Below are 12,434 nucleotides of genomic sequence, written 5' to 3' on the forward strand. Positions count from 1 at the left end.
AGATCACAGAATGGGCTCTCCTGGCTTCTTACCACCTGAGAGCTCAATTTACACTTTGACTTAGGTTTGTGATTCTAAGCAAATAGACAAGTTGCAGCTGGGAGAAATATGCCTGTCTCTGAGAAGTTATTAGTTCTTAAATCTCACCCCAACTTTATCACCAGCCTCTTTGGTTCCTCATAGTTAACCCTGTACTGAGAACAGATTTAGCATCTATTTACCTAAGTGCAGAAGAGAGGGGAACCATCATAAAAATTCCCCTGCTTGGCTTACAAGTGGCTCTTGGTTTTCCGCTTCCTAAGCATTTTGCAATGAATCATTCCAATAATGTTTCTGTAATTCTTAGAGAAAGAAACAAAATAGAAAAAAATATATACCTATGTCTGTGATATGGCAAAAATATTTATTAAAATAATTTTCCTTCCAACTTTGAACTTTATTGTAAGGAGTCCTTCTAAAACACTTTTTCATCCTGGATAAATGAGATAACAAATACTACATATAGAATATAATATAATGATTAAAAGAAAAACTCTCCTAAAAATTAGTTCACATACTAGCACAGCGAAAGAAACTGGAATTGCCAGGGCCTTAGAAAATTCGAAGTGGCACCTTAGGTGACCTAAGAAACCAATTATATTCTCATGGTTTTCCAGTCAATTCAAGATTAGAAGGGTTAGGTTACCACCACCTGTTTTAAGAGGTAGAATTGTGTATTTTTACTAGTCCACCATTCACTGGTCAGCCTGGCCTTGACTCTCACACTTCAGCCCATCTGCCTTTGGTAATGGCCAGATCTCCATGCCCCATGCAGCAAGGCTTCCTGATCTCTATTTAAGATCCATGAACCGGATATCCATGATGAGAAGGAAGTTCTTAGGCAGTGGGCGGGGGGCTGGAGAGAGAACAGTAAACACCTGATGCTCCACATCCACACTGGTCACCACGATGAAGCCAGCCACGCTGGTCTCAGAAAGGTTCTCCTCTGTCCCCTCGGCAGTGCTAACACTCAGGAGGTGGTGTACCATGTCTCGGCCAGGAGTGACAGGTACTAGTTTGAGCTGATTGTCCTCTTGAGACATGCCCAAAGGCAAACAGGAGTCTGGGATGGTGGGTGCCCCAACTTTGTAGATTTTCACATCTGAAAATTTGACATTGAAGGCATGGGGATAAAAACAACCCCGGAATCCATAGAAATACTCACGGATACGCTCATCCCTACATTCTCGCCGGAAGTCCTTGGAGCGCTCAACCACACCCCCTGATTTAGGGAGCAGCACAGTGCGTACAAAGTGAGGCAGGTCCCGTTTCAGTTCATTGTACAGCCGTTCTTGATCTAGAACCACAACTACATCTACCTCAAAGGCTGAGGCTGCGTGCACCAGGGCATGGTAACCAGAGCCCTTGACCCAGCCACAGGTGTTAATGACACAGCCACTCACAGAGGCCCTTCGGTTCACTTCACACCTTTGGTTGAACACATCTGCTAAGCGAGATGTAATCTGCAAAAGACAATCAAAATTAGGAAAAAAACACAAAAACAAAAAAAATAAACCCATAGCTATCTTGTCCCTCTTTAGAGCAAGTAGTATTATGTACAAGAAAAATATTTTTAATGGCTGTGATTTTGACCACATAATATGGACTTAACTTTTATGTTTCTTCTTCTCTGTCTCCTACGTGGAAATTTATGGAAATTTAATAAATAACGTAATAGGCCCACAGAAACATTTAACAATCTGATATTGACTTATATTTGAAACAATCTTTTCCAAAATCACGTGGCAATTAATATCAACTGAGAGGGAGCAAAGAAATGGCTATAGACAGTTTTAACTAGCAAACTTCTGCACAGCTTCCTACCCTGACAGCAACCCTACCCTCCATCCCACCTTGGCTCTGGCTCTGACCTTATTATAAAGCTTGATGTTGGTGCCAGGAGTGGTGGACCCAAAATGATACACCAGAGGGGCCTGGATGGAGAATCCCTCTTCGACATCTGCTGGCCGCTCAATGTAGAGGGCCCCCATAGTACCAGGGATGGACACAGAGCCCTGGCCCACATCCAGCTCCACGTAAGTGGGACGGCGACCCAAACGCACTGCATAGTTGAGCAACAGACGGCACACTGTGGACTTGCCCACGTCAGTAGGACCCACTACCATCACCCGGGGGCCTCGCTCTTCTTCTTTCTCTGCCTGCCTCCGCATCTGCTCCAAAGCTGTATGAGTGTTGAGGTAAAGCAACATAGGGGTGTCCTTAGAGACATAAGCCACCTCAGTGCGGCCACTCAGCTGTAGAGAACAGCCATGCCACGTGAAAACAGCCACCTTGGCACCAGCATCAAAGGTAAATTTCTTGTTTCGGGTCAGTTCTGTGCCAAAGATTTCTGCCATGCCAGTCAGCAGCTCCAGCTGAACTGACTGAGATGCTTCCACCTCAAAGCGAAGTTCTGTTTCTCGCTCTAGTTCAAACTTAGTTGTTGGCTTCTTGTCATCATTGGCCTCCTCTCCCATCTTTTCTGTGTAGCTGCTGTGCCTAGGACACAAATTAAATCGGATCTAAACACAGGTTAGAACTCTGTTCAAAATCCCCCAATGAATGTTTTCCCAGACCCTGCTATTTCTCCTTATCTCTGATCACCATCTGTCTACCTCTACTAAGGTTGGGCATTTTTGTTTGCTGCTGTAACTCTACAGCCTTGATCGGGCCTTAATGACCCACAAGCACCCTATAAATACACCGAGTGAATAAATAAATACACCGAGTGAATAAATAACTCAGATACTAGAATAAAATTCTATCTACAAAATGATATAAGACTTGATTTCATCACCTCATTGCTGACTTGAGAAGACAAAAGATGTCCTCTCCTCAACCCTCTTAGTTAACAAGAAAGGGCGTCTGCAATTCGATGCAAAGCAGAGAATACCGGGTTTGGACTTAGAAAACATTTCAAAGCCCCGCTCAGCAACGACTAGTAATGTCCTTACGCGGATCACTTAACCTCTCTGAACCTTTCCCTCAGATGTCAACGGGAGGCACTCACATTTCCTCACACAAAGTGTTGATATGGGGATTAGAAGGGACTGTTAGAGGAAAAGATCACTGCGTAAACTATAAAACGCCAAGAAAATAATTAAGTTTTTTCCTATACACCACCGCAGCTTTAGGTCTGGCCTTTGACCCAACTAACCTAGACACGAAATCCTCCCAAGTCCCAAGAAGGCGACAGTTGCTTTTTTGAGCTTATTACCGCACCTGCACAGCCAGAACCTCCAAGTGGTAAATCGAAAAGCCCTGCCAGGCACGACCCAAGGCCAAGTGCAGCCACTCAGGTCCAAACCAACGCCGGAAACAAGGGAGTTCCGCACTTGCGCAGTGGAGGAGCGGTGTTCGCGCGATACCCCTTGGGATTTGTAGTTGTGAGAGACTAGCCGTGAGCAGTTGAGCTTGCGCAGCCGCTCCGCCTTCTGGGAGTTGTAGTTAAAGGATTATTTTGATTGTGACGCCAAAAGTGGGCGGGGTAGCGGTAGTCGCTGTTTCTCAAGCCTACCCAGTTTACTCAATAGGCGTGGAGGTGACGCCCCAGCACCTGGGCGGCGGCCACCGCTCCTGGGCCAAGGGTTGCCAGGCGGCCGTTAGAGACTACCCACCCCTTCAGTTCACCTGTTACCCCGGCAGGGCAAGGGCAGCAGGAAGGATTGGAGTCTTCCTAGCTAGGACCCACGATAACCTGCTCGCCTGGACCACAAGCCAGGAAGTGATGAAATTAGCAAGCCCCTTTTTAAATATTTATTTTTTAGGAAGGGGAAAAAAGTATCAGTGTGTGAGAGAAACATGGATTAGCTGCCTCTGTGTGCCTCCTACTGGGGACCTGGCCTGCAAGCCAGTTGTGTGCCCTGACTGGGAATAGAATAGGTGACATTTTGGTTCAGGGCAGGTGCTCAATCCACTGAGCCACACCAGCCAGGGAAGCAAACCTCTTTCACACAGGAGGAAACCTAGTGGTAGGGAAGTTGGGGAAAACAGCTTCTCAGAGGCCCACCTTGGCTGTCATCCCCTACCTGACCAGTGCTTGGCACCTAGAGGATGTTAAAAAAAAGTTTTTTTAATTTATTGATTTTATGTATATAGAGAGAAACAGCTATTTCTTTTTCCACTTATTTATGTATTCACTGGTTGCTTCTTGTATGTTCCCTGACCAGAGAGTAAACCACAACCTTGACTATGGGGACAACGCTGTAACCAACTGAGCTATGGCCAGGGCAAAACTAAATTAATAATAATAATATCAAAATATAAAATTCAAGAATTTCTTCCAGGTATTCTATAAGTCAATTTGGTCATTACCCAACAACGTCTTTCTTACTGAGCAGAGAGTGTTGTTGAGGACTCCCTCCTTCCCACAATCCCTGGCAGTTACACCAAATCAATCACTGACCCTGCAGGCAACAGGTTGAGCCACGTCTATAAGCCTCTTGTCAGAAGCTTGGACTTTGGAATCTTGTATTCTTTGCTATGCTGCTTGCTCACTGTGTGAATTTGGACAAATGACAGGCTTATACTCCCTGAGACCCAGTTTCTTGTCTGTAAAATAGGGATAATAACAGTACCCGATGTCTCAAAGTCGTTTTGAAGATTGAATGGGATGATACACATAAAGTACTAAGCATGATGCCTGTAATTCATAGAAAGCATCTGATGTTAGCTTTCAAGTTTTTATTATAGTTTGAGGAGAGGAAGCTGTAACAATGCCATTCATTTTTACAGTGCTTTACATTTTTTTCAAAGCCCTTTCAGGTATCTTCTTTCACGGCCACCCTGTAAAGTCAGTTTTATTCTCTCCAGATGAGGGAGGAGACATAGGTTAAGAAACTAGTCCCAGCTAGGACACAAACCCAGATTTTGGAGTCTGAGTGCAGTTATTATAATAACAGCAAACACATTTGTAGTGCCAGGTACTGTCCTCTGGGCTTCACAGGTGTAAAGTCACTTAATCCTCACAAGAATCCTGTGAAGTACACACTGTCACTGTCATCCTCATTTCACAGATGAGTACTTCTTTTCAGTCCAGCGCACATGGTTAATCCAGACTGAGAAACCCGGGGAGAGTTTTCTGGGTTGCCTTTTCCCCACTGGCCCTACCTTAGCACCCACTTTCTAAGAATGCCATTCTCACTCCTCACTTTTCAGTTTTTTCTTTGATGGCTTGCTTTAATTATTTCATTCATTCACCATGCACGTATTAGTTCTTCAATCAAGTATTAGGTAGCCCCTAATCTGTCACCATTCTTCAAATATGCAATTCTGGTCTTCCGTTTGCAAAATTTCTCCCCATTCTCTCCTGAGCTCATTCTCTCCTGTTTCCATGCACTCTTACTCCAAGATTGATTTCTTTGCCTCCATTCTCTTTCCCTAGAGGCAATTTCTTCCAATTATCTGAAGGTCATCTTTATTTGGATATTGTATAGCTATCCAAAGCTGAATTTAGGGAGAACCCACCCCACCTCCCTCTTTAGATTGCTCTCTATTCTGCTTCTCAAACACAGCGAATCAGAGCACAGTATTTCAAACACCAGTGCTTGCCTACACTCCCCTTTCTCACTTTCATCAGGCCTTCTAGTCATCTCCGCCCCACCCCTAAATAACACTGTCCTTAGGAGTCTTTTTCAGTCTCCTCTCCAGCTAAATCCTTGGTCATTATCTTCCTGAGTTAATTTGATACCCCTTTTTTGCCTCCAAACTTTCAATCCTTGCCCCCAAACTACTCACCTTCTTTTTCCCACTACTTCCCACTGTTTTCTTCGAAAAAAGAAAAATGGTTCCTTGTATTCCTCCTACACTTACTTCTCCTTTCTCATCTAATGCCCAGACCAAAACACTTCCCTCTTCTTTCTTTTATGTATGTATGTATTTATTTATTTTTAGAGAGAAGGGAAGTGAAGGAGAAAGAGAGGAAAACATCAATGTGTGGTTGCCTCTTGCACGCCCCCAGCTGGGGACCTGGCCTGCAACCGAGGCATGTGCCCTGACTGGGAATCAAACTGCTCACTCACCCTTTGGTTCACAGGCTGGTGCTCAGTCCACTGAGCCACACCAGCCAGGGCTCCCTCTTCTTTCTTTACTGAATTCTCCCTCTCAACATCAACCTGTGGTACTATCACTCAAGATACCCACATTGTGCTTTCAGAATTTACCTTAAACTCCAGAATCTTTTGATTAAATATCCAGATTTTTTTTCTTCATACCCAGCTAGCAATGCCTCCCATTATATTTCCCTACCTGAACTCTGTCCACTGCTGACATAGGAAAAGGAAAACAAGCTCCCCACAAGCAGCCCTTTCTGTAAGTTCCTACCTTTATCACATGTCATGTTCTGCATGTTAGCCTGGTAGAAACTGGCTTTTTTTTTTTTCATCTTAGAGGATGTGTTCTGTGACCACATACTTTAGTGAGGTCCACAGGGCAGCACCCCATGAGAAATATTCTAAGTCAAATGAAAATATAACGAATTTGATAGAAAGATATAAGTTCTTAATAAGATACAAATTTGGCACGTCTCTTGAGCTATCAGAATTTTTAATAGTAAATCCTTTGGGGTTTCAGGATATTAAGTTGAGAACACCTTATTTCACATGTCCATGAGATAAATATCGTTAGCTTAATTTAGCTAGTGAGGGGAAATGGGGCACGAAGAGCATCAGTAACTTGCCCAGTGGTTGTTGCCAGCTCAGATCTCTGAGACCAAAGCCAGACACTTGTGTAAAGATGCAACTCATCTGCTCACTCGGGAGCATCAGCTCTGTGCTAGGCACTGCAGCCCTGGGATGCAGAGAGGACCCGGCCAGAGGACCTGCCTCAGAAAGTTTACTGCCCAATAGAGAACTTTATGTAACGTGGATGTCTCCATTCACAAAGCACAAGGAATTTGGAGGTAGTTGATGAGAGGCTCCTGCATATGAGATTCATATTGGGTCTATGACACCTTCAGGGGTATTAAGCTGAGACTGACACAAGCTTGGGGACACAATGTGCCCTGTGTGCCCATTACTATGTCTTTCTTTTCTCTGCATCAGGCTGGGGTCAGAGCTGAACTGAGAACTGTTATCATCCTGAACGTGTTATCATCCATCTCACTGTCCCCAACCTTGCCACCTCCTTTCCTCCAGTCCTGTCTGTCACCCGTACTCCATCCTTGCCCAGCTCTGTCCTCACCTCAGGTTCCATCTCCTGAGCCACACTGCCTTCCTTCTCAGCTACTAGCCTTTCCTCTTTTGCAATCCTCCTGGTCCTGCCCCTCAGTCCCCATCCCAGCCTTATTCCCCCCAGCCCCATCCCTCGATGCCTGCCCCCTCCCTCCCTCCCGACCAGCCTCCTGTGTCTCCCAGCCCTGCTCTGACGTGGGAGGTGAGGGGGTGGGGGGATGGATGACTCACAGTGTTATGATGCAGTTCCACAACACACAGCTACATTCACCCACAGACCGAGGTACAGACGAGAGACAACCTCTGGCCCCCAAGCAGCTGGCCAGCTTTGCAACCTGTCTTGAGCCCCTAACTCCCCTACCCCGTCCCCATCCCCTTCCCCGTTGGAGGAGCGGAAAGAGAAGAGAGAAGAGTGAGCAGACAGATTGAGAGAGAGAGAGAGAGAGAGATAGCCGGAGATCTCTGGAGCAGACCTCAAGGTGAGGGGGCAGCCCTTCTCCAAACGAATTTTTCCCCTTTGCAAATTTTCTCCTCCTGCTGCGCGTTGCTTTCTCCCCTTTGCAAAAAGCATTATTCATCCACCCTTTGTCCTCCCTTCCCCCTCCCTGCTGCCTCCGCTCCTCTCTCAGCTCCTCCATCCCTCTCCAAGCTCTGATGTTCCCCACACTTATCTCCCGGTAACTTTGGCTGCAGCATCAGGCATCACTGTTTATTGTTTTGCTGCTGGTGCAGACCCCCCAAAGCCCGCCCTGGGAGCTGGCTGCGCTGCTAACGATTTTGGACCATACCATGACGAGAATGCCAACCCAGAGGGGGCCGAAGCCTCAGAGCAGATGAGAAAATCCATTGTGAGCAGGTGGCCCCCTCCCTTTTTCCCCGCTGAGAGGCATGGAATTCGCACCTGGTTCCTGGAGCCTCTGCCTTGGGGCCTCTGCTGTCAGCGATGGTTGCTCAGCACCGCCCCCCCCAACCCTCCCTCTCCCCTGCCTCCCACGGTCCAGCCCTGGCTCACTTGGGGAACATCCTTTCCCCAGTACTCAGCTTGCCTTTGTTTTTCCCCGTCATTTGCCCAACTTGCTTCTCCCTGTAATCTGAGGTGAAGAAATGACCCCTATTCCCCCTCCTGTGAGTGATTCTCTGGGCTGTGCAGCCTCTGCTTGGCTTGATGGGGAAGCAGGGAGAGGAGAGAGGCGTGCCAGAGGCTGGGAAGGGGGCCGAGCAGGAAACTGGCCGGGCGGCCCCTCTGAGCCCTTTGAAGGTGTTCTAGGTGGAGCGGCAGAGGGGCAGGGCAGGCAAAGTTGGAGGTAGATCTGTGAAGCAGACGCTGACGAGTGCCGTGCTGATGAGGAGGGCCCATTTCCTGTGGCCAGAGCCCAATGTCACCCTGAATTCAGCCCAAGGTGTCTTCCTGGGGCACAGCCAGGAGGGCAGGACCCCAAACTGAAATTTGCCCCTGTCGAGGGAGAGGGTTTGTGGAGAGACTGCCCAGCGCCCCCAGTAAGGACTGGAACTGCTGGGGCACTAGCGGCCACCACAGAGGACAAAGTGACAGCCTGTTAGCCCTGCTCTGCTTCACAGCCTGTCATTGCCAGAGCACCCAGCTGGCACCTCTGAACCAGACGGGCTAACCACCCACAACAGACCTGAAGGCCTCATGAAGGAGAGGGCAGAACTTCACCTGCTTATCAGGGCCAACCGAGGACACCTCCCTTCTTATCCTCTGCCTCCAGCACCCTTGGCCGTTTGGGGGCTGCAGTTTGGACAGATGTCAACATCTTCCTCAAGACTCCTGATCAGAACCCAGCGATTATTTTATCTTCTGTCACCCACAGGGGCACTGCTGTGTGTCCCTGCCCCTGGGAGAGATGGGAACATTCTCTGCCTTTTGCCCCAAAGCAGTTTTTGAAAATGCAAGTCTCCCTTTTGCTGCTCATTGAGAACGTCGCCCCTACACTACAACGCTCAGCCCTGTTCAGCCCAGGAGCGCTGCCTTCCCTACTGCGGGCTCCATTCCCCCATTGATTCCAGCTGTCAGATCTGCCTGAGGGGGAGTTTCTCCCCTACAGCTGAGGGCCCAAGTCCTTGGTTGAGGGCTAAGGCAACAGTAAAGAGCAGCAGAGACCAAGGGGCTCAGAGGCTGAGAAGACAGCCAGGGACTGTTTCTGTGCCAAAATGAGTGGGCCAAGGGACAGGATTGGTCTTGGTACAGAAGGAGACACCCGTGAAGTTCTAGTCCCCAGGGAACAGGCCCCCAGCTCCGGGAAAGCACTGAAGCAGGGTGTGTGTGCTTGGCTGCTTACTCTCCTTCCATCTCATCTTCCTCTCCTGCCACACGAACTGTTTGAAGAACCAATTGCTGTAAATAGAGACGATGAAACAGAAAAACTGTCAGGCATCCCCAGCTTTTAAAAGGCTTTGAGCCCTAGCACCTATGGAGCATGTGGGAGGCAGGTCCTCACGGAAGAAGCGAAATCGAGGAGAGTGCCGGCACGTGACATTGCTCCCATGGCAGCGGGGAGCCGGCAGGCTGCTCCCCGTGGAAGTGGTGGAGGCTGCTCCCGCCTGGGGGTGGGGAGGAGACACCGCCTCCCCAGCTAGGGCACCGGAGGCCTGGAGCTGCTTCCAGACTTGCCAGAGAAGATGGGGATCCATGGACAGCGATGCTCAGAGTCTCTGGATGCTGAGTTGATGGTGATGGAGGACACTGAACAGTTGAGCCCCATGTTCTCCATTCCCTCAGGAGGGGCTCCACACGAGATCACGGCTCTCCTAACGCACCTTCCCCTCTTCCCAGGTGATTTCCATTTCTACCTGGTTCACGTCTGGGGGGGCCCTGGCCGGGCAGCCCCCCCACATTTCTCCTGCCCTGAAACACGGCTCTAGCCAACCTGCTCCGCTGCTTCACCTGCGACCGCCTGTGTGGGGGCTGTACCGCGCCAGCCCCTCCAGCCCGCCAGGGCATCGTCCTCCAGCCCGTCATGCCCAGCTGTGACCCCGGCCCCGGCCCCGCCTGCCTCCCCACCAAGACGTTCCGTAGCTACCTGCCCCGCTGCCACCGCACCTACAGCTGCGTCCACTGCCGTGCACACTTGGCCAAACATGACGAGCTTATTTCCAAGGTACGCCACGTGGGGGCCTACCACTCCCCTCCTTTCCCTGTCCAGGCTGGAACTCACCTGGGGTGAGGCAAAGGCAGCCTGCGCTCCCTCCTCCACGCCCTGGGAATTCAGGCAGTGGAGGCCAGGGCCACCCAGTAGTCACTGTTTGTCCTGTGTCTCCACAGTCCTTCCAAGGGAGCCACGGCCGAGCCTACCTGTTTAACTCCGTGTGAGTCCACCTCTCTTCTTGCGTGAGTGTGCTTGCGTGTGTGCATGATTTCCCTCTGTGGAGAATGAGGACGATCCCTCAGAAAGTGGCCTTGCACCTCTGCTTTGCCTCCTCTTGCAAAGGGTTTCAGAAACTCAGACTGCAGTTCTCCTGGGAGTCTGGGCAGAAATGGAATTCCAGTGTGGAGGAAGACGGTCCAGGCACTAGTCATAAAGGGGTGGGCTCCCATTAAGTGGGTACAGTTCTCCAGATGGAAGTTCCTTTGGGCTCTTTGGGGGCTGGACTGACAGTGACCCCACTGGGTGCTGGGTCCTCTGTTTCCTGAGACAGGGTCAACGTGGGCTGTGGGCCAGCAGAACAGCGCCTTCTGCTTACTGGGCTTCACTCGGTAGCAGACATTTTCTGTGAGAGCTGCAAAACCACACTGGGCTGGAAATATGTAAGTACCAGGGGAAAGTCATGCTCCAAAACCGACAGTCTCCATGGCCCTCCGAGCCCCACTGCACTGGGGTGGACTGGATGTGGGGGATTTTGGGGGGAGGGGTAATACAGGAGGTAGGAAGGCTTTGGGGGACTGCCTGGTCCACATGCACTGCTTCCTTTCCACCAGGAGCAAGCCTTTGAGACGAGCCAGAAGTACAAGGAGGGAAAGTACATTATTGAAATGTCACACATGGTGAAGGACAACGGCTGGGACTGAGGGGCTCAGGCAGGCAGTGCCCTTCCTCCGCATGCCCCACCCTCTCACCCCTGGCCCCGCCAAGAGTCCATACCAGCATGAGTACTGCCCCCCCCCGGGGGGGGGACCTGGCTGCTACCAACCCCTTCCGCCTCCACCTCATCACCCCCAGGCCTCTTTGGCACAGGGGTCTGGGCACCCCAGGGGTGGTCAAAGCTCAGGAGTGGGCAGCAGTCGGGGAGAGGCAGAACTGGTAGGAATGGTTGTGGGTCCTCCTGGCCCTAAGGTCCCAAGAACGGAGGCGACGGCAGGGCACGCACTCAGGCAGAGGACCATGGGAGGAATCAGTTTCGGATCCTTTTCGAGTGAACACAGGACAAAGCTTGAGTCAGGGACTGGCATATTCTGGGCCACATTAAGAGCAAAGGCTTAGGTTGGGATGAAATTTTGGCCTCAAAGGTAAACACCAGTCTCTGAAGTATCCCCACCACATTAGTTGGATTCTGGGGGTGGAAGGGGAAAAAAAAACCCAAATCCCAGGCCCTGGGAAATGAAGGAATCACAGGGGTTTCCATTTCACTCCACTTGTTTATCTTGGCACTAAAGAGGCACTTTCCAGTATCTAACCTTTGCCACTGTGGGGGGTGGGGAAAGCTGCCCCCGGAACGGCCCCCACCCCAGCTGGCTGTTTCCGGTCGGAGCAGTCTCGATGGGCACTCCCCGAGGCCCAGCCACTGCTCTCTGGGATTCAGTCCCTTGGAGAAGAGGTGGGAAATCAGTGCCACGGGGGCCAGGCTTCCTCGTGGCTGCCACCAGCGAACGAAACTTTTGTATGATAAAGTGTTTGGGTTTATTTTTAATAAAAAGGGGAAAAGCAGGCGTGAGGTGCTGTCCTCTGACTTTCCTTCCTTGGGCAAGTACCACAGTCACCTCCCCAACACTGCCTGTCCCTTCATGCCACTAGGGGGCAGCAACTGCTTTGTCTGTGGCAAGACCCCACTCCAGCTTTTACGAGGGGTTGGATATTCAAAGGTTTTGCTTTAGTGAGAGGTATTCCAGTTGGAGCACCCACAAGTTTGAGGCTAATGGAGCCCTTGACGATAAATCAATGTTTGCCTGAATCCAGGACTGGACACCTGGAAGAGGCTCATCCCAAAACTAGGGTGTTCTCGGTCCCCTGGCCTTTGCGTCTGATTGTCCTGTGTTTTGGTCAGCTCTCC

The 12,434-nt window shown here is 50.0% G+C and overlaps 2 protein-coding genes across 4 annotated transcripts; one reads left to right on the plus strand and one right to left on the minus strand.

Moving 5' to 3' along the window:
* Positions 1-374: 374 nt before the first annotated feature.
* On the minus strand, positions 375-3,353 carry CLP1 (cleavage factor polyribonucleotide kinase subunit 1). Of its 2 annotated transcripts, none has more exons than XM_037163316.2 (3): positions 3,262-3,353; positions 1,911-2,561; positions 375-1,502 (listed from the first exon to the last, which is right to left on the minus strand). In XM_037163316.2, exons 2-3 carry the CDS (start codon positions 2,514-2,516, stop codon positions 831-833), a joined length of 1,278 nt encoding a protein of 425 aa, XP_037019211.1. In that variant the 5' UTR covers positions 2,517-2,561; positions 3,262-3,353; the 3' UTR covers positions 375-830. The 2 variants fall into 2 exon arrangements, with proteins under 2 accessions (XP_037019211.1, XP_037019210.1); XM_037163315.2 differs by having other exon boundaries at positions 376-1,502; positions 1,911-2,538.
* Positions 3,354-7,479: 4,126 nt separating this feature from the next.
* Positions 7,480-12,088, plus strand: YPEL4 (yippee like 4). 2 transcript variants are annotated; one of them, XM_053659031.1, is made up of 6 exons: positions 7,480-7,687; positions 7,941-8,056; positions 10,003-10,327; positions 10,492-10,535; positions 10,866-10,974; positions 11,146-12,088. In XM_053659031.1, exons 3-6 carry the CDS (start codon positions 10,187-10,189, stop codon positions 11,233-11,235), a joined length of 384 nt encoding a protein of 127 aa, XP_053515006.1. In that variant the 5' UTR covers positions 7,480-7,687; positions 7,941-8,056; positions 10,003-10,186; the 3' UTR covers positions 11,236-12,088. The 2 variants fall into 2 exon arrangements, with proteins under 2 accessions (XP_053515006.1, XP_037019213.1); XM_037163318.2 differs by lacking the exon at positions 7,941-8,056.
* The last annotated feature ends 346 nt before the right edge of the window (positions 12,089-12,434 follow it).

The sequence above is a fragment of the Artibeus jamaicensis genome, unplaced genomic scaffold, assembly GCF_021234435.1.
Source record: "Artibeus jamaicensis isolate MK-2021 breed Jamaican fruit bat unplaced genomic scaffold, CSHL_Jam_final scaffold_614, whole genome shotgun sequence".
NCBI lineage: Eukaryota > Metazoa > Chordata > Mammalia > Chiroptera > Phyllostomidae > Artibeus > Artibeus jamaicensis.